At 36.3% G+C, this 22,246-nt stretch overlaps 1 protein-coding gene across 15 annotated transcripts in view; it reads right to left on the bottom strand.

Annotated features, from left to right (window-relative positions):
* CARF (calcium responsive transcription factor) overlaps positions 1-22,246 on the bottom strand; it is an 83,401-nt gene that overhangs the window by 4,127 nt on the left and 57,028 nt on the right. For 9 of the 15 annotated variants that reach the window (XM_045480794.1, XM_045480793.1, XM_045480799.1 and 6 more), the window contains one exon: positions 11,440-11,577. In XM_045480794.1, the coding sequence (XP_045336750.1) occupies positions 11,440-11,577 (138 nt within the window). Of the gene's footprint in view, positions 1-11,439; positions 11,578-21,210; positions 22,150-22,246 lie in introns of those variants that run through there. The other 6 variants (XM_045480800.1, XM_045480802.1, XM_045480797.1 and 3 more) reach the window with 4 other exon arrangements.

The raw sequence follows: 22,246 nt of genomic DNA, 5'->3' as shown, positions 1-22,246 counted from the left end.
AAAACCAATAAAATACTAGGAATAAACTTAACCAAAGAGGTGAAAGATCTTTATTCTGAAAACTATAAAACTTTAATGAAAGACACTAAAGATGACACAAAGAAATGGAAAGATATTTCATGTTCATGAGTTGGAAGAACAAATATTCTTAAAATGTCAATACTACTGAAATCAATCTACATATTTAATGCAATCCCTATCAAAATACCAACACTTTTCACAGAACTAGAACAAACAGGGGCGCCTGGGTGGCTCGGTCGGTTAAGCGTCTGACTTCAGCTCAGGTCACAATCTCATGGTCCGTGAGTTCGAGCCCCGCGTCGGGCTCTGTGCTGACAGCTCAGAGCCTGGAGCCTGTTTCGGATTCTGTGTCTCCCTCTCTCTCTGCTCCTCCCCTGTTCGTGCTCTGTCTCTCTCTGTCTCAAAAATAAATAAACGTTAAAAAAAAAAATTAAAAAAAAAGAACTAGAACAAACAATCCTACAATTTGTATGGGACACAAAAGACCCTGAATAGTCAAAGCAACCTTGCAAGAGAAAAGCAAAGCTGGAGGTATCACAATCCTGGACTTCAAGTTATGTTACAAAGTAATCAAAACAGTATGCTACTGGCACAGAAACAGACACACAGATCAATGGAACAGAATAGAAAGCCCCCCAACTATATGGTCAATTAATCTTTGACAAAGCAGGAAAGAATATCCAATGGGCAAAGGACAGTCTTCAACAATGGTGTTGGGGAAACTGGACAGCTACACACGCAAAAGAAAGAAACGGGACCACTTTCTTACACCATAGACAAAGCTAAACTCAAAATGGCTTGAAGACCTCAATGTGAGACCTAAAACCATAAAAATCCTAGAAGAGAACAAAGACAGATTTCTCTGACACTAATAACTATAGCCACTTTTTTCTAGCTACATTTCCTGAGGCAAGGGAAACAAAAGCAAAAATAAACTTGGGACTACATCAAAATAAAAAGCTTCTTTCTGCACAGCAAAGGAAACAATCAACAAAACTAAAAGATAACCTACAGAATTGGAAAAGATATTTACAAATGACATATCTGATAAAGGGTTAGTGTCCAAAATAAAGAACTTATACAACTCAACATCACAAAAAATAACCCAATTAAAAAATGGGTAGAAGACATGAACAGACATTTTGTCAAAGAAGACATCCAGATGGCCAATAGACACATGAAAAAACGCTCAACATCACTCATCATCAGGAAAACGCAAATCAAAACTGCAATGCAATATCACCTCATACCTGTCAGAAGGGCTAAAATCAGCAAGACAAGAAACAACAGGTGTTGGTGAGGATGTGGAGAAAAGAAAGCCTTGTGCACTGTTGGTGGGGATGCAAACTGGTGCAGCCACTGTGGAAGACAATATGGAGGTTCCTCAAAAAGTTAAAAATAGAACTATTCTACAATCCAGCAATCACAGTTCTGATATTGTATCAAAGAATACAAAGACAATAATACAAAGGGATACATGCACCCCTATGCTTATAGCAGCATTATTTATAATAGCCAAATTATGGAAACAGTCCAAGTGTCCATTGATTGATGAATGGATAAAGAAGATGTGGTATATATACACAATGGAATGTTATTCATCCATAAAAAAATGAAATTTTGCCATTTGCAACAACATGGATAGAGCTAGAGAGGATATAATGCTAAGGGAAATAAGTCAGTCAGAGAAAGACAAATACCATATGATTTTACTCACATGTGAAATTTAAGAACCAAATGAGCAAATGGAAAGAGAGAGAGACAGACAAACCAAGAAACACACTCTTTAGTTATAGAGAATCAGTTGATGGTCACCAGAGGGGAAATGAGTGGGAGGATGGGTGAAATACATGGATTAAAGAGTACACTTACCATGATGAGCACTGAGTAATGTATAGAATTGTTAAATCACTATATTGTAAACCTGAAACTATTATAACCCTGTATATTAACTATACTCAAACTAAAATTAAAAAAAGAGCACAAAAGAAAGAGCAAGCACAGGAACTGTGATATTGGGTTTGGGTTTCTATCTCTTACTGACAGTTGTTAACTAGGGCATGGGATATTGATTGCTTGGGCTGAGGATTTCTTAGAAGCAGGGTTTTGAGCCTTCTCTTCCTTATTTGGTCAGGGGTTTTCTGTCATGGCACCTGCCATCTTGGATCTGTCTGGTCTGATCCAGCTTCTTGTGGAGTGCTGCTAGAACAGGCCTCTGACTTTCCAGATAGCTGTACTTCCTCTTTGCTGGCCTCTAGGCCTCCTGCTAGATCCTAACTAACTGCCTACTCTATCAAAATGAACAATGACTTTATGTTCCACCATTACTGATAGTATGCATGCTACATAATTTGGGAAAGGATAGGGCAAGCAAGTTAAAAAGAAAGTGCACATTGCTAGGTAGCAAATAATTATAGTATTTTTCCTTTTTTAAAATGTTTATTTCTGAGAGAGAAGCATGTGCATAGTGGGGGAGGGCAGAGATGGGGGAGGGTCAGGGAGAGGTGGGGAGGGGCAGAGAAAGAAGGGGAGAGAGGTTCGAAGCAGGCTCCACGCTGAGAGCTGAGAGCCTGATGAAGGGCTTGAACTCACAAACCATGAGATCATAACCTGAACTAAAGTCAGATGCTTAACTGACTGAACCACCCAGGCATCCCTAAACATTTTTTTAAAAGTACTAGGCCAACAGAAATGGATTTTGTTTAAAAACTAAATTGCAATATTAAAATGGGCTAGTGAAAAGATTGTATTTCACATAAAAAATATATATGAAAACACCTCACTAATAAAAAAATGTTAATTTGAAAAAAGTAAAGTATTTCAAATTAGAAAAGTCTTTAAATTATCATATTTAATTCTCATGAGGACATGATCAGATGCACAATCAAAAATTACTTTGAGATAGGGTGCCTGGGGGCTCAGTCAGTTGAGTATCCCACTCTAGATTTCACCTCAGATCATGATCCCAGGGTCATGGGCAGAGCCCCCTGTTAGGATCTATGCTGAGCATGGAGCCTGCTTGGGATTCTCTCTATCTGTCTCTCTTCCCACCCCCATCCCTCTCCCTCACTCACACTCTCTCTCTCAAATAAAAAAAAAATTACTTTGAGATAGACTAAAACAATATAACATTTATGGAAAGAAATTTGATAATATTATCAAGAGTAAAAATGCTTATGCTGTTTAGTTACTTTATGTCTAGGAATCCAAACCAAAAACATAGTAGTCAGAGATGCAAAAAATGACATTTGATGTTAAAAATATTGAAAATATCTAAATGTTCAACAATCTGGGAATGAATAAAATAGATGTAAAAAAAACATATTATGCAATATTATGCATCAATTAAAAACAATTTTGAAAAAACCTTCAAACCAGTCCCTGTTGACAAATATTATCAACATATTTGTAGGGCCCACGTGGATAGTTCCCACAAGTCCTGGACTCCATACAGCCAAGCCATTTCACAGAACCATTGAATTCTTTTTTTTCTCTTTCAATTTATTTAAATTCAAGTTAGTTAACATACGGTTTCAGGAGTAGAATCCATTGATTCATCACTTACATATAACCACTGAATTCTATCATTCAACCTCACTCTCTCAGGGTGCAGATGAAGAAATTGAGGGCCAGAGAAATGAAGTGATTCACCTGAGATAATTCAGCTAAGTGGCAGAGCTAGTTCTCTGCTTTTTCTATTACCTCACAACTATTTTACTTATCTCACAAACTACCTATTTTACCAGCATCCATTGCTCAATTTTGCATTGCAGTTTTTTCCTGTGAAAATACTTTTACCTGAAGGGTATAGACAAAAATGGAAAAATTAATTGGACATAAAATTGTAGGGCAGGTTTAGGAGAAATTAGAAATAACCAATATACAGTTAAAGGTTGTAACTAAGTGAAATTCATCATCATTTTAAACCCTTTCTTCCTCCTTTATATTTTTTAAAGTGGAAATGGGTAGAGCTCTAGCTTCTGTGCTTGCTACTACAGTTAAAATCTATGGAACTGTAAACTCTAATGTAATTAAAAATTAAAATGATCTCAGTGTTTCCATGGAAATAAAAAGACTTCATGAATAAATAATTACTATTATGCAACTGATATAGAAGTCTGTTACTCTGAAAACCACAAATTGTTTTATATCTACCACATTGTTTTATTTTGTTCTTTCCTATATCCTTTGGTTAAATTCTTCTTGAAAGTTCAAATACACTCATAGTTTTGATTCACATAATTCTAATATCAAAACATTACAATGTATTGTCAAATGTTAATCAAATCTAAAAAGAGAGGAAGGATCTTCTTAAGAACAGTTAATATATTTATATAATTCTAATCATCTTTTAAAGCCAGAATTTATTACTGCCACCTAAAACCATATTTTAGGTAAAAGCAAAATAAGTTTAAGAAGTTTAATGTTTATTAAACCTAAAATTGAATGTATAAAAAAAACAAAAATTGATCTTTTTAGGTAGTTGTTTTTAAAAAGACTAGATAGAAAGCAGAAAGACTTTTCTGAAATATTTTTATAATCAAGTCTAGAGATCTGATATCCCTCACTTGTAGGGGAGCGTTACACATATACTTGGTATATTAAGGGTTTACCACCTTATATTGTAATGTCTTTTGAACACCACTGTTATAATACACTGAATATGTATTTGTTAACTAAAGGACTGAAGAGTTTGCTTTAATTTGCAACTAATCTAATTTGAGATACTTCTTGCCCTGACATTTCCTCACAGGTTCCAAAGTGGACTCAACTGACCAGTTCTAAGCATTCGTGGTATTCCTTTTAACTTCTTAGTCATATTTCCTGCTCTAGCTAACCTTTATGTTGGAGGGCCTCAGGGCTAGATCCTGGGCATTCTTCTCTTCTTTATCTGCATTTTTTTTTCCTCAGGTGATCTCTCTGTTCTCTAGTTTTTCATTACCATCTATATGTTGATAAATCACAAAAATGTTTATGTCCAATCCTGACATCTAGAGTTGTATCTGTAAGTGCCAACTTAACAGTTCCATTTGGAAGTCAAAACTAACTAGGTTCAAAAACGAGCTCTTGATTTTCTCTTCCAAGTCTATTCTTTCCCATCAGTCTTCCTCAACTCAGTAAAATTTACTACCATTCATTCACACAGTCGCTCACAGGTAAAACCCTGGCTGGAGTCATTCTTCATTCCTTCCCTTCCTTCACACACATCCCCACATGCCCTCCCCAACAGCCAACCAATCAGCAAGTCCTGATGATTCTGTCTCCAAAATATATCCTGAATTTTTCCATTTCTCTTTGTCTCCTGTATCACTATCACTCTAGATGCAAATCACCTAAGCTCTCATGTGTGTGCCATTCTAATAACCTCCTTATTGCTCTCCCTGTTTCCATTCATGTCCCTGTATAACATATTCTTCTACAACATATAAACCTAGGTATATCACTTCTCCAGTAGAAATCCTGTAATAGGTTCTGTTTTACTCAGAATGAAATTGACACTATGATTACCACTGACTCCACACTATCTTCTCTATTGCCTCTAAGCTAATGCCACACTGCTCTGCTTTCTGCCCTTAAATACCTTTTTTCCACATCAAGGCCTTTGCATTTACTGTTCCTCCTACCTGTAAAGATCTTCTCTCTGCTTTCTGAATGATGGCTCCTTTTCATCTGTTGAATGCTATCTGCCTAATAATACCACCAAAAAACCTGTTGATAAAGCAAAGCTACGTTTTTTTGCTTATTATAGTAAGGAGAATACTACTTTGACAGATCTTAGCAGTGTGTCTGAGGAGGAAGGACAAAGATAAGATATTTATGAGGTTTTGGGGGTCTAATTTGAGTTTTTCAATGCACGGGCCCCATTAGTATTGCGTAAAGTCTACAAGGCTGATGGGGAAAACTCAAGTCATGTTACCCATCAGAGTCCTCCTCACAGAAGTGGGACCATCTTAGTACCTTTGCCATGCCCAGTCATTGGCTGAGAGCAGCCTGTGAGAAGCATAGCTTCTGCACAGGCACCATGATAGATCCAGAGCAGCAGCTGGGGCCACTTATTAATCACTCCATCTGCAGCAGGAGCTCTGAGGGCTCATTTTCATTGCTGCCATGGCCTACCTCTTATGCTGAATAGATTTATCTCTCCCCACAGGTCAGATTGCCAGTCTCCCATAGTTCTTCTGGCCCATCTTCCTGAAATGAAGGAACCTCTGATGCTCAGAAGGAACCTCTGATGCTGCAGTTGATCTCTGGAGCTAAAACTGGTATTCATGCTCTCCCATTTCCAGGAGTTATTCTTTTTTTTTTTTTTTTTTTTTTTTTTTTTTTTAATTTTTTTTTTCAACGTTTATTTATTTTTGGGACAGAGAGAGACAGAGCATGAACGGGGGAGGGGCAGAGAGAGAGGGAGACACAGAATCGGAAACAGGCTCCAGGCTCCGAGCCATCAGCCCAGAGCCCGACGCGGGGCTCGAACTCACGGACCGCGAGATCGTGACCTGGCTGAAGTCGGACGCCCAACCGACTGCGCCACCCAGGCGCCCCTCCAGGAGTTATTCTAATTTCCCTCACCCTCAGGTATTACCTCACCAGGTCTTGGAGCCTTACTGGTGTTATGACTCAAATTTTAATTCCTGAGAGGACTGAGTGACCATTTTGTTCTTGTGCAGACACTGCTGCATGCATCCATTCACAGTTACAATGGGGCACAGGAGGACCAAAAGGTGTCCAAATGGATCATCTAGGCTCCACATGTAGTCCCCCTGCTCTAAGTCCTTCTGCTGATGTGGGTTGATCACTCGTGCCAGTATGCTGATGCCTCTTCTTACCTGTTCGTGCCTGGATACAAGGACTTTAAAGTCCACTGACAGCAGCCTTACCTTACAGTTGAATAAAAACTTTGTGTTCCCCCTGGCAAGAGTATGCTCGCTTTGGGGACCAGGACCTCCAAACTTACAGAGCCCAGAATTAAAAGGATGGGAAACAAAATCTCCCAGTGTGTCATTGGAAATTAAGGTAAATGGGGCTACTCCTGCTTCTGTCCCATGGTTACTGGACCCATGTATTCTTCCTGTTGGAAACACAGCACTATACAGAGGTCTCTGATTTATGCATATATTACCTCTTCAAGGATGGTATCCACCCTTTCAGAATGCTGCCTCTGAGTTAATGCTGAAGCTCTGCTTTTAGAAGGCCATTTCAGCATCCTATCAATGTATCCTCCTAGGTGCAAAAATTTCTTTAAGAAACAAATATCTCTCTGTAATTACACTGAATATAGTCTTACTTTCTCCATTTAACCTATGTGATCAACTTTTATTTCTCCCTAGACAAAACTAGAAGACAGAAAATGAGGAATTATTTAGTTTTTTTTTAATTTTATTTTTTAATTTTATTTTTTAAAATTTACATCCAAATTAGTTAGCATATAGTGCAACAGTGATTTCAGGAGTAGATTCCTTACCCATTTAGCCCATACCCCTCCCAAAACCCCTCCAGTAACCCTTTGTTTGTTCTCCATATTTATGAGTCTCTTCTGTTGTCCCCTCCTGTTTTTATATTATTTTTGTTTCCCTTCCTTTATGTTTATCTGTTTTGTCTCTTAAAGTCCTCATATGAGTGAAGCCATATGATTTTTGTCTTTCTCTGACTAATTTCACTTAGCATAGTTTTTTCTTTTTTTTTTTTAATTATTTTTTAACGTTTTATTTATTTTTGAGACAGAGAGAGACAGAGCATGAACAGGGGAGGGTCAGAGAGAGGGAGACACAGAATCTGAAACAGGCTCCAGGCTCTGAGCTGTCAGCACAGAGCCCGACGCGGGGCTCGAACTCATGGACCGTGAGATCATGACCTGAGCCAAAGTTGGCCGCTTAACCGACTGAGCCACCCAGGCGCCCCGCATAGTTATTTTTCTAATGAGCATGTTTGTCATATTGTCTTTATGAATTTTAAGGAAACTATGTATATAACAAAATCCAAAAATATTTTCATGTCCTATAAATCTATTCCTTCCTTCCTTCCTCTTTTCAATTTTTAGAAGTAAGCTCTAGGCCCAACATGGGGTTGAACTCAGAATCCCGAGATTAAGAGTCACTTACTCTACCAACTGAACCAGCCAAGCACCCCAATCTATATCTATTTTTAAATAGATAAGAATAACAATAAAGGGGCACCTGGGTGGCTCAGTCAGTTAAGCATCTGACTTCGGCTCAGGTCATGACCTCGCAGTCCACGAGTTCGAGCCCTGCATGGAGCTCTGGGCTGACAGCTTAGAGCCTGGAGCTTGCTTCAGATTCTGTCTCCCTCTCTCTTTGCCCCTCCCTACTCGTACTCTGTCTCTCTCTCTCAAAAATAAAATAAAACATTAAAATTTAAAAAGAAGAATAACAGTAAAATATAACTGTTTAGTGACCAATGTCACTCATTGTTTTCTTTAGATTTTGTCCAAGTATTCAAAGCCTATGTATCAATTAACTCAGTTTAACCTTTATCTGAGGTTTTTTTTTTTTTAATGTTTATTTATTTTTGAGAGACACACAGAGACAGAACACGAGTGGGGGAGGGGCAGAGAGAGACGGAGACACAGAATCCGAAACAGGCTCCAGGCTCCGAGCTGTCAGCACAGAGCCCGACGTGGGTTTCAAACCCACCAACCGTGAGATCATGACCTGAGCCGAAGTCAGACACGTAACCGACTAAGCCACTCAGGTGCCCCTGTCTGAGGTTTTTAAGTTAGCTGAGGAACTAGAAATTGAAATTTTAGTTAAGTATAAAGTTCTTAAGAACTCTGATATTAAAGTTTTTTTTAAGTTTTTTTTTTTTTAATTTAAGTAATTTCTACACTTAACATGGGGTTTGAACTCATGACCCGAGATGCAGAGCCACATGCTCTTCTGAGTCAGCCAGCCAGGCATCCCAAGAATTTTGATATTATAGAAATAACTTGAGATTATAAACTTTTTAAAGATATCCATCATTACAATTTTATCTAGTTAATCATGAATCTAAATTTTTGTAAACTTAATTTATAGAAATAATGATAATAATTTGTCCCATAAAACCAATGTAAGAGTAGAAAAAAAATTTAAAAAACCAATGTAAGAAATATATAAAGTTTAAATTATGAGATATTCAATCTTCCTGTATAACTAGCATACTGTGTTGGCATTAATTTCATATATTAAAGTCAGGAAGATAATTGTTTTTCAATCCTTTAAACCAATATGATTAACTCATTCTATCAGGAATACTTTATGAGTATTTTCTGTATAATATATAAACTTTGTATTCATAAATGAAATTATAATAAAAACCCTTTAAATCCTGGTCCAGAGCCTTTCATCTTGGAAGCAACAAGTTTTTTCTTCTTTTCTTAGTTTTAACCAGAAATTTCTCTTAAAAGCAATTTTTTTTTAAATGTTTATTTGTTTTTGACAGAGAGAGAGACATAGCATGAGTGGACGAGGGGCAGAAAGAAAGGGAGATGCAGAATCTGAAACAGGCTCCCAGGCTCCAAGCTGTCAGCACAGAGCCCCACACGGGGCTTGAACTCACAGACTAGGAAATCATGACCTGAGCCGAAGTCAGACGCTCAACTCACTGAGCCATCTAGGAGCCCCTCTTAAAAGCAATTTTAAAGAAACAGAAAACAGTTTAATAATTTTTCTATTGTAGAAATTCATTAGATATTTCTAGATTGAGTACATAATGACAGAATAATTTTTTTTGTCAATTAATCTCTAATGTTTCCCTAGGGAGGGAAAAGAAGAAAAGGAATATGAATTAAAAATGAGAGGGAGCCAACTTTAGTCAAATACAAAATTAGCATTGGAAAAGACTAATTATCTTTCCTTACTTAAAGACAGGGGAAAGTTTAGATGCAAGAAAACCTATTTTGAAATACATGCACATAAGAGAGGGTGAGGAAGCAGGAGGAAGAGTCAGTCATTACAGCTGGTTTAAAGATTAATTTAGACCCCCTAGACAATTTGATTTCTTTGATTAAAATGCCAGTAACTGTTAATACTTGAAGTACAAAAATGAAAGGGGTATTTCTTACATTAAACAGAGTGATCTTTCTCTTTTAGACCAACAAGACTATATCCTTATGGGGTATTTTGAAGGGAAGGAGAAAAGTTAGAAGGAGAGACAGTACAGAGGGAAACAGGAACACAGGATGAGGAAATAGAACAATCAAGGACATCATATTCAAATTGTGATTTGAAAGGATCTAGAGAAGATATTTCTAAATTTTTCACATTTTTTTCTTGCCTTTACCAAAGAATCTTTTAAGGAGGCAATTTCACAATCTCTTGACTATATTGGAAGTTTCCTCTTAAAATGTAGACAACTGTAGGGGCGCCTGGGTGGCTCTCAGTTGGTTGAGTGGCCGACTTCAGCTCAGGTCATGATTTCATGGTCCATGAGTTAGAGCCCCATGTCAGGCTCTGTGCTGACAGCTAGAAACCTGGAGCTTGCTTCTCTGTCTCCCTCTCTCTCTGTCCCTCCCCCGCACATGCTCTGTCTCTCTCAAAAACAAATAAACATTAAAAAAATGTAGACAACTGTATATTTGAGATATTGCTTTCTTTTTGCTTCAAAGTACGTCCCCAAAAGAACAATTTTGTTTATATGAGAAGTTCCCCCAAAAAACAATTCTAATTCCAAATAATCCTTTTATCATTTTCAAAGTAATACACAGGCCGCCTGGGTGGCTCAGTCAGTTGAGTGTTGGGCTCTTGGTTTCACCTCAGCTCATGAGGTGGGATAGAGCCCAGTATCAGGCTCCGTTCTCAGTGGGGGGGCCTGCCTGGGATTCTCTCTCTCTCTCCCTTTGCCCTTATTCCCTACTCACATACTCTATCTAAAAAAATAAAAAAAAAAATAAAAGAAAGTAAACAAGACACATTTTGATTCTAGTATAAATACATATAAGATGCAGGAGTCCAGCCCAGAATGGCTATAGAACCAGACTAAAGATAAACCTATGAGTCTGATAATATATAGTCAAATGTGAACCTTGAATCTTAGGGACCCTCTCCTAAAGAGAACCAGACCCTCACGGACAAGATAAAACAAGAGTGGGCAAAGTTCTCATTAAACTTTCATAAATGACTTGAGACAGTTTTTCCAAAGGATGCCAGTTTGAAGAGAAACCTTCTGAACCTACAAGTTTACACCCATTTTTATCCCTATGAACTTCCTCTTAATAGATGCACAGTGAAGAAATTACCAGGACAAACAGTATTGACAGTAATAATGCAGATTTCTACCAAATAAAAGTTTTTCAAACATTATCAATAAATGGAGTTTATTCCTAGACACTACTCTCAAACTAAACAAAACAAACTTAAGCATTTGGAGTATTCGATAAAAAAATTAGAAATCAGAGCTCAAACCCAACATGAACTTACCTTATACCACTGTTATTGGAGAGACCCTGTGTAGGAGGCTCAAAGGGCCTCAGAAAAGCATGCTGTTTCCAAGGTGACCAGATTTTGATAAGACCTCCATGACCGTCAAATGCTGGCTCCTTTAAAATACCTCCAAAATAACCTGTTGATAAAGCAAAACTGAGTTTTTTGCTTCCTGTGGTAAGGGAGAATACTATCTGGATAGTCTTAGCATTTCACAGGGGATATCAGAGGAGCAATAATTAGGAGTTCTGGGATCTAGTTTAAGTTTCAAAGCAGAAGATCTGATTGGAATTACACAAAGTTTATACATAACACCTTTTTGATTGGAGACTGGGAAGTAACACTTTGAAAGTGATTCTTTCACAATATTTTGCCTTCTTAGACTAATCTGTTGTTCCTTCCATAACCTGAATTGTTCACTTTGGAACTTCTTTGATTTACAATGTTTTTTCCTTTGTTTGAAATGATAGTACTTATCACACCATTTTACAAATTGATTAAAAAACTGTCTGCCACTACACTGTAAGCCCCCATAGAGCTGGGATTGGGTTTTATTAATCTTTTGTATAACCAACAGGTAACACAGTGTCTGATTCTCAATAAACACTCAGCCACTGTTGATTATGATTGGACAAAAACACATAAACATGCTGACTAATCTGATTTTCAATTGATGGACATGAACTTTAAGTGAACCCTTAATCAAGTAGACCCATTAATACTATATTTCATTTGCCTAATTACTCTCATACTAGCTTTTCTCCCCAACACACTTCCCCCCAACATACCCATATTCACAGTTACCTAAGGGCCTGGCTTCTTATTTACTGAGAAAATTGAAGCAATCAAAAGAGATTTCCATAGACTGTCACTTGTACAGTAGTAGCATCTTTACCCATGTAGTCTCCCTTGTCATCCACCCACAGATGAGTTATCCATGGTCCTATCTAGAGTCAAACCCTTTATTTGAACACTAGATCCATCTCCTTTCTGCTACTCAAAGACATTTCTTCAGCAATTTTCTCCCCTTGACAACTTTCCCTTCTCTCTTTAGGTTGTTTTCCATTTATTTTCTATAAGGACACTCTAAAATCTTAAATGTGGATGGTCATTCATTCAAAAATATTTTCTAAGCATCTGCCACTGTCATAGATCAATGAGCAAAAAAAGACAAAGATCCCTAACCCTGAATTTTATAATTTAGTAGAGAGAGACAAACTATAAAGTGTATTCTTAACACAATGGCCAAAATGATCCTTTTAAAGGGTAAGTCATATTATGTTGTCATTCTTCTGCTCAAAACATGCTGTGGCTTCCCATTTCCACGCAAAGTAAAAGGCAAGATCTTTATGATGGATTGTAAGACCTTACATGATCTGATTCCCTATTACCTCTCTGACCTCATTTCCCAGTACTCTCTCACTTGCTCACTCCACTCCAGGCACATTAGCCTTCTTGCTGACCTCCAGGCACAACAAGCACTTCCCAATCCTGCAGTTCCCTCTTACTGCACTACTCTGCACGGTATCTGCATGACTCTTACTCTAAGAATTTGCTTGCATGTATCTTCTCAATGAGGCCCACTCTGTTGTCCTATTTAAAATTGTAACTCTTACCATATAACCCCATATTTGCCTCTTTCCCTGCTCCATTTTTATGGAGGCTGTCAACCTAATATATAAGTGTATAATATACATATAACATACTTACATACAAATATATATATACTTACATATACGTATACTTACATATAAATAATATATATTACTTACATACAAATATATATAATGAGCTTATGTTTATATATACTTATTTACTATGTTTATTTTTTATTATCTGTCTCCCTCTACTGGACTGTAAGCTCCAAAAGGGCAGGAAGTATGTCTGTTTTGTTGAATGAATGAATGTCCATATTTAAGATTTTAGAGTGTCTTTGTAGAATATAAATATAAAAAACCCAACAGCTTCTATAAAGCAATTATAGATGCAAGTCACGGCCAGAAACTTATTATACAATTTTATTATAGTCATCAAAAAATTACTCTATCACTTCCATTTGGTCATCATATCTACTTTCAGAAATCTGTAACATTTAAAGTTTCACCCAGATTTTAGGAAAGCTTTTTGACTCAATGGACTCCTTTAATGAATCATTTCAATAAGACTTTAAATGTAACACACACTAAGCAAAACGTAAAATTCTTAGTCTGGCCTTCTAGAATTTCTACCATTTAACCTCTCTTACCATTCCAATCTTTATCCCAGCTTCATTCCTTCATTGAATCTTAAAGTTCTGATCAAAATGAACTTTAAAATGTACTCCCAATGAGCTATATAATTCCATCTACTTGCTCCTTGAATTCTGGACATCTGCACTTTAATCTCATGTTCATATCCTGTCATTAAAGATCCAACTCAAAGATTCTATAATGAAAAGATCACTTGTTTTCTGGACTGTGTGGCAAAAGGAATGTGGAATGGTACTGGACAGACCTTGCTACCAATATTATCACTTAATAGTTGTTTAATGACCTCAAGTTATTCAATTTCTGAATTATAGTTCTCCAATTTGTGGGAGTCACCATTAGTGGCCTCAGCAATAGTTGAGTGAATTCTCTCTTACTAAAATATATTTTTTCTTGGAGTGGTGCCCAAATTTTAAAAGAATTACGTTTTCTAGCATCCCCTGTAACCAGGGTGGTCATATAACAGTTCCGACCAGTAAGATAAAAGGGGAAGTCGCAGACGGGTCTCCTAAGAAAGACTTTTGGTTTATTCACCTGGCACAGGCCCTTTGCTCATTCCATTCTTCTTGTCTGAACTCTGATCAATGCTGGAGGTGGAACCACCACCATGGACAAAAAAGCAACAAGTATGTAGATTAAAGTCACATTAGAGATGCTTATATGAAAATATTAAAGGTTGCTGTGTTCCTGGTAGCCTATGGAACCACCATACATCCCTGGTGAGAATGTCCTCAGATTTGGTTTCATAAAAAAATAAGATCTCTTTATTTGGTTAAACCACCATAATCATGTCTCTGTTGCACACAGCCAAAGATGCTACCTAACAGACACATCACTTTGAGAATAAGGATAATGTTTACCTTTCAGCATTTAAAATTTCCTTGTTAATATTAATTATAAAAAGGAACATATACTGAGTGGCCTGTTACAGATTCTAAGATTTCAACATAGGTTAACTCATTAAACCCTCATAACAGTTCAATTAAGTAGCTACTACTACCATTCGTTCAGAGGAAAGAAAAATACTAAAAACTGAGAGTTCAAGTAATTTGTCCAAAGTTACACAGCTAATAAAGAGGAAGTGGGATTCCAATCTGTCTGACTTCAGAGCACGGGCTCTTAACCACCAGTCCAAGCTACAATAATAAGAAACTATTTATGCCAGGTGAAATGCCAAGTGCTTTAACCAAACAATGTAAAGCACCAAGTACAATGTCTGGTGTTTACTGAAATGTCAGTTCTCTTCCTTGTAAGTAATGTCGTCACCTTCTTCTTAATTATTTTATTTTATTTTTATTTGAGAGAGAAAGAGAGAGCACAAGCAGGAGACAGGGGCAGAGGGAGAGAGAGAGAATCTTAAGCAGACCCCACACTCAGTGTGAGCTCAACATGGGGCTTGATCCCATGACCCTGGGATCATGACCTGAGCTAAAATCATGAGTGGGATGTTCAACTGAGCCACCAAGGTGTCCCATCTTCTGCTTCACTCATATAATTTTATCCATATTCCTATGATCAAATTAACCATTTTCTTTTTAAGTTTATTTACTTAGAGAGAGTATGCTCATGTGTTAATATGTGTGAGCATGGGGAAGGGGCACAGAGAGGGGGAGAGAATCCCAAGCAGGCTCCATGCTGTCAATGTGGAGCCCAACATGGGGCTTGATCCCACAAACTGTGAGATCATGACTTGAGCCAAAAGCAAAAGTCGGACACTCAACCAACAGGGCCACCCAGGCACCCCTCAAATTTACCATTTTCTATCTTGTATAAAGTTATATATCTCATGTAATAGACACTACGTTCCAGTAAGGTAACTTTTAAATCATTCATTTTGGTATCTTACATGGCCTACATCCTAAAGAAGGCTGAATCATGAGTGGTGGAGCCATGGCAGTGGAGACTGGAAACTATACTATCAAAGGTGGTCCTTATACAATCAGACAGTTCTGGAGATTACTTTGGACCAATCCTATACCCTAAATTCCACAATTATATACCTACTTGTCTCACTCAGATTTGTTGTACCTTACTCCATCTTGTAAATCTATCCTTGTGCTTCCCTCATAACCTCCTACTTATTCTCCCAACTCTACTGCTCCTGCAGAAACCCAAACGTGACATGGCATCAACATTGTCTGGAGAACTTCTGTATCTAGTCAAGCTGGAGTAAAAGCAACCAGATTTATCCTCCTGCCTGAAACAACTATAAAATTGGATAAAATATATGAAACAATGATTCTCAAAATGTTACACATGATGAGAGAGGACAGTGATCCCTGAGAGATACAAAACAGATGAGATGAGGCCTATGTTATCCCAGAGAGCTGTCCAAAGAGATTCCAGGCTGTGGCACATGGGGTAGAAAACCAGGCAGAACCTCTCAGGGCAGAGGAGATAAAACTTGGAATCGAGGAAGGCCAAAGCAGCTAAAATTTGTAGGACAAAGTGCTGGAGAAGAGAGAGCTATATAGAAAACTCCAGAGATCTGCAGAAGTTCTCTCCCTAGCATTCAAAATACTAATGATCAGTGCATGAGTATAAGGAAATTACTTGAGACTAGGGAAAAGAACAACCTGAAAGGATTTGGGAACAACCCTCTAAGGTTCATAGGGTTCAGAAGAATACCTCTTCCACCAGCCAGAGTAGAAAACCTCATTAGTTCAAAAGAAATGTACTCAGAAGGGATTTGCCTCAATAGTGAGACAAAATTAACACTAGATTAAATGCTGCTTGGTCCTACCTAGCAAAGCTTAAAAGCAAACATTAAAGGAATAATCTGTTTCCAAAAAACTCAATTGTGTCCCAGAACAAAACTCAAGAATATTTATAAGAATACAAAAATATCCAGCACTCGAAAAAGGTGAAAGTTATGTCTGACATCCAATCAAAAGTTACCAGAAATGCAAAAAAGCAGGAAAATATATAAAAATAATATATACAAGATAACTGATTATTTAAAGTGTAAATAGTAACAATGCATTGTCAGGTTTGTAATCTATATAGAAATAAAATGTGTGGCCACAATAGCACAAAGAAGGGGAAAGATGTGAGTATATTATTGTAAGATTCTTTTTTTTTTTTTTTTTTTTTTTTTTTTTCTTTATTTATTTTTGGGACAGAGAGAGACAGAGCATGAACGGGGGAGGGGCAGAGAGAGAGGGAGACACAGAATCAGAAACAGGCTCCAGGCTCCGAGCCATCAGCCCAGAGCCCGACGCGGGGCACGAACCCACGGACCGCGAGATCGTGACCCGGCTGAAGTCGGACGCCCAACCGACTGCGCCACCCAGGCGCCCCTATTATTGTAAGATTCTTATACTGCATGTTAAATGATGGAATACTACTTGAAGGTAGACTGGGATAGTTAAAGATGTACAGCATAAACACTAAAGCAATAATTAGCTAACAAGTCAATAAAGGAGGTAAAATTGAATCATAAAAAAAGGGCAATTTCACCAAAGGACAGAAAAAGACAACAAAGTACAGATGGAACAAATAGAAAGATAGAAGGGAAGACATAAACACAACCATTTCAATAATAACATTAAATGCAAATGAAACCCAACATTTGTGAAATATGTAAAATATGTAAAACAGGATAATGCATCCTGATGAACAAGTATGATTTACTCCAGGAATGCAAGAATACAAGGCCTTTACCCTTCAAAATTTAATCAAATCTTAACATATTGAGAGACTAAAAAAAAGAAAATGATCGTATCAATATACACAGGAAAAGCACCTGACAAAATCAAATATCCATTCCTAATAAAAATTCTCAATAAGCTAAGAACAGAAAGAATCTCATTCAATTTGACAAAGGACATATACAAAACTTATGGTTAACACCATAACAGTGAAAGACTAAATGTTTTTCCCCTAAAATCAGAAACAAGGCAAGGATGTCTACCCTAAGCCATTCTAATCAAAATTGTACTCTAGGTTCTAGTCAGTATAACAGTTGAGAAAAAGAAATATAAGCCATCCAGATTGGAAAAGAAGATGTAAAATAGCATAACTGTCAACGTAGAAAATCTAAAAGAATCTACCAAAAAGCTATGAAAACTAATAAATGAGCTACCAAGGTTGCAAGATAGAAGATCCATATAAAAAATCAACTGTATTTCTATATTAATGCAAAAATAAGACATTGAAATTAAAAAACAATGTCATTTATAACTTCTTAGTGATAAATCTGATAAAAGACATGTGAGACCTATACGTTAAAAACTCTAAAACATTGCAGAGAAAAAAACAAAGTATCAATATTAAGATTTCAATTATCCCCAAATTGATCTATAATATTCTACATGATCCCAATCAAAATCCCATCAGGTTTTTTTAAAAAAAGAAACTGATCAGGTGATTCTAAAATTCACATGGAAAAACAAAGAACTAAGAATAGCCAAAACAAAGTTGAAAGGAAGAATAAGGTTCAAAGACTTTATTACCTGACTTCAAGATTTATTATAAAGCTATAGTAATCAAGACAGTGGTATTGGCATCAAGAGGGACCAGAGCTTCTCAGTCTCAGTACTACAGACATTTTGGGCCAGATAATTCTTTGTTGTTCAGGCTGTCCTATGCATTGTACAATGTTGAAGAGAAGCTCTGGCTTCTATCACAAATCAATATCTCCCTAGCTATGAGAATTTAAACTGTCTCCAGACTTTGCCCCATGTTTTTTAGAGGCAAAATTGCCCTGGTTGAGACCATGGAGATAAACAATAAATCAATGAAAAAGAACAGAGTCCAGAAATTCACCTATATGTATGTGATTAGTGGATTTTTCATCAATGGTATAAATTTAATTCAATAGAAAAATAGTCCTTTCAGAAAATGGCGCTGAAACAACTGGATATTCATATGCCAAAAAAAAGTCTTGTATTATGTATATAAAAATTAACTCAAAATAGATCATGCACCTACATGTAAACTCAAAAGTTATAAAATTTCTTAGATGAAAACAGGAGAAAATCTAATCTTGGATTAGGCAAAGGTCTTTTAGATACAACACAGAAGTATGATCCGTAAAGGGGGGAAAAGGTACACTGGACTTAATCACAATAAGAACTTCTGATCTTCTACTCTTTGAAAGATTCTGTTAAGAAGGTGAAAAGATAAGCTACAGATCAGGTGAAAATTCTTGTAAATAACATTTCTAAAATGGACTTATATCTAGAATATACTTTTTAAACCTCTATAAGAAGAAAACATTTTCATTTAAAAATGAGATAAAGATCCAAGCAGACACTTCACTAAAGAAAATATACAGATGGCAAATAACTCATGAAAAGATGTTTAACAGCATTGGTGATTGTAGAACTGGAAGTTAAAACCACAATGAGATACTACTAGACTACACAGCATTGTAATATGCTTACAATATCAAAAGCCTGTCCATACCAAGCATTGGCTGGAACTCTCATACACTACTGACAGGATCGTAAAGGGGTACAATCACATTGGAAAAACCATTTGAGAGTTTCTTAAAAAGTTAAATATATACCTACCATATGACCCAGCTATTCCTCTCCTAGATATTTACTCAAGAGAAATGAAAGCATCATAAGTTCATACAAAGACTTTTATACAAATGTTCATAGCAACTTTATTTGTAATAGCCAAGAACTGTAAACAACCCAGCTGTCCATCAACAGGATAAGCAAATTATGGAATATTCATACAACAGAATACTATTCAGCAGTAAAAAGGAACGGACTATTCAGACATCTTGCGACACAGATGAATCTGAAAATAACTATGCTGAGTGACAGGGGGTGCCTGGGTGGCTCAGTTGGTTAAGTGTCTGACTCTTGGTTTCTGCTCAGGTCATGATCTCATGCTTTCATGAGTTCAAGCCCCACTTGGGGCTCTGTGCTGACAGTGTGAAGCCTGCGTGGGATTCTTGGTCTTCCTCCCCGCCCCCCTCACTCACATTGTCTCCGTCTCTCTCAAAATGAACTTAAAAAAAAAAAAAACATATGCAACATTTGCAACTCATATATGCTGAGTTACAAAAGTCATATATAAAAAGGTTCATACTATATGATTTTTATAAAATTATAGACAAAGCAAATTGATCTCTAATGACAGAAAGCAAATCAGTAGTTGTTTGGGAATGGTGAAGTGTGAGTGGGAGGCAGGGAGAGAAGGGGATTACTAAGAGGCATTAGGAATCTTTTGGAGGTGATGGATATGTTCATTACCTCAACTGTGGTGATGCTTTCATAGATGTATACATTTATCCAAACTTATTAAATTGTACACTTTAAATATGTACAGTTTGTTGTATATCAATTATACCTCAATAAAAATATTTTTAAAACCCTCTGCTGGTATCTGATTCCTACTTTGTACTGTAGTTTTAGAATTCTTTATTTTCTTGAGATATGATTGACATATAACATTAAGTTTAAGGTATACAATATGTCAATTAGGTAATTTATATTTTGCAATATAATTACCACCATAGTGTTAATTAACATCACTATCATGACACAGAATTATTCTTTCCTTTTTGTGGTGAGAACAATTTAGATGTAGTCTCTGAGCAATTCTGAATTTTATAATGCAGTATTATTGACTATAATTACCAGGCCATACATTAGAATTCCAGGATGTATTTACTAATTGCAAGTTTGTACCCATATAATATTTTCAAAGGTTTTCAATATTAACCATACTATTTATTTTTCTAATGAATCAAAGTTAGAATTCCTTAGGGGCACGTGGGTGGCTCAGTTGGTTAAGCGTCCAACTTCTGCTGAAGTCATAATTTCACGGTTCGTGAGTTCAAGCCCTGCATCAGGCACTGTGCTGACAGCTCAGAGCCTGGAGCCTGCTTCAGATTCTGTGTCTTCCTCTTTCTCTGCCCCTCCCCTGCTCGCATTGTCTTTCTCAAAAATGAATAAACGTTAACATTTTTTTAAAATTTAGAATCCCTTAGTGAATTTTTCTTTAATTCTGATTTATTCCTGAATTTTAAAGAATTCAATGAGCAATGAATATTTGTATTTAATGATTATATTCATAGCTAACATGTATTTGGCAATATTACACTAAGGCTTTGCCATTACAACTAAATTAAGTAGAATTACTGATACTTAGATCAAAGCAATACACCAATCAAAATGTCTAAAGCCTAAATTAGCTGATGGGGAATAGTTAATAGAGTGCCCCTTCTGGAGAGAGTCAGATTTTCTATGGTCCCATAAAATAGGCAGGGAGGAATAAAGCAAAAGAAGCAAAGAGGAAAAACATTAATGATCTCTCCTTTTTAAATCACATACTTCTGTCATTACACCAAAAATATAAAGCTGTACTTAAAGATGTCCAGTGTCAAGATGTGAGAAAAAAAGAATTACTAATATTACAGGGATTGTTTTAAAATGTTGATGGTTGGCTGAGCTGAGAGTACTAAATGTGTATATACACCTAATGTAATGATAATAGGAGTTACTGGTAGTTATGCTGAAAAACTTTCAGGTTCCAAACTGAACATAAATCTCTAGCCAAAGTTCTCAGGTATTTAAGGTGTTTATTCAGCATCTTAAAGATGAACAAAACTACCACTATCCCCAGAAAAAGTATTAAAAAGAAAACTAACAAATTTAAGAAAAAAAACCACAGGATTCTTTTAATGAAAAAATTACATTATAACAAAGACACTATACATTGTTACAATATATATATATATGTATATACACACACACACACATTTTAAAACTTTTTAAAAAACCTGGTACAAATTAAATGACATCTTTCTCATACTCACATGATTAAGTACTTTGACAGGATGTAAAGATGAAACACAAGCTGGTGGGCCTCAAAATTAGAAACTCTAATGCGGACCAGATCCCATTTTCTACCATTTTTGTGACTTTTAGAAAACATTTACCTTGGATAAGACAAGGTACTTCATGTAAAAACTTTTTCTTTTAAGCATGTTAACTGCTTGTGGAGAAAATTATTATTGAGGGAAAAGCCCACCATGGTGGTGTTTATCTATAATTCACTGTAGCATATATAAAATTCACTGGGAGGCTTTGGAACATGAAAACTACAATGATGAAAAAAGCTCAACTGTAATTATAAATTTCTAACTGCTTATTTTGAATGTCCAACTTACTACTACAGATATTACACCTTGTAATACATGACACAAAAGAGCATATATCAAACTTTGCTGTAGAGCTGTTAGGAGAATGCCAAATATAGATACTGAAAATTTTATGCACTTGTATTTAACACCCTGTGCATTTAAAAATTAATCAAATATTTAAAATATGTAAACACACTTTTATAAAAGCGATGCTAAGCACCCTTAAAATACAATACTGATATACTGTGACTGAACATGCACTTAGAGGGGAAATGAATTTTTAAAAATTTAGAAACCATTTTTAAAGAGCTACTCATTGAAATACTTACATGAAAATATTGATAGTTCCAGTTTCTACCTAAAAACCAAAAGAGTATACAATTAGGGATTTAAACCTTCCTTCATGCTCTTTTTTAATTTTGTTTTTTGTTTGTGGGAAGGATGCACTGTAACTT

Source organism: Leopardus geoffroyi, chromosome C1 (assembly GCF_018350155.1).
Source record: "Leopardus geoffroyi isolate Oge1 chromosome C1, O.geoffroyi_Oge1_pat1.0, whole genome shotgun sequence".
Classification (NCBI taxonomy): domain Eukaryota; kingdom Metazoa; phylum Chordata; class Mammalia; order Carnivora; family Felidae; genus Leopardus; species Leopardus geoffroyi.
The sequence above is the reverse complement of the archived record's forward strand: the minus strand, read 5'-3'. Positions and strand labels throughout refer to the sequence as shown.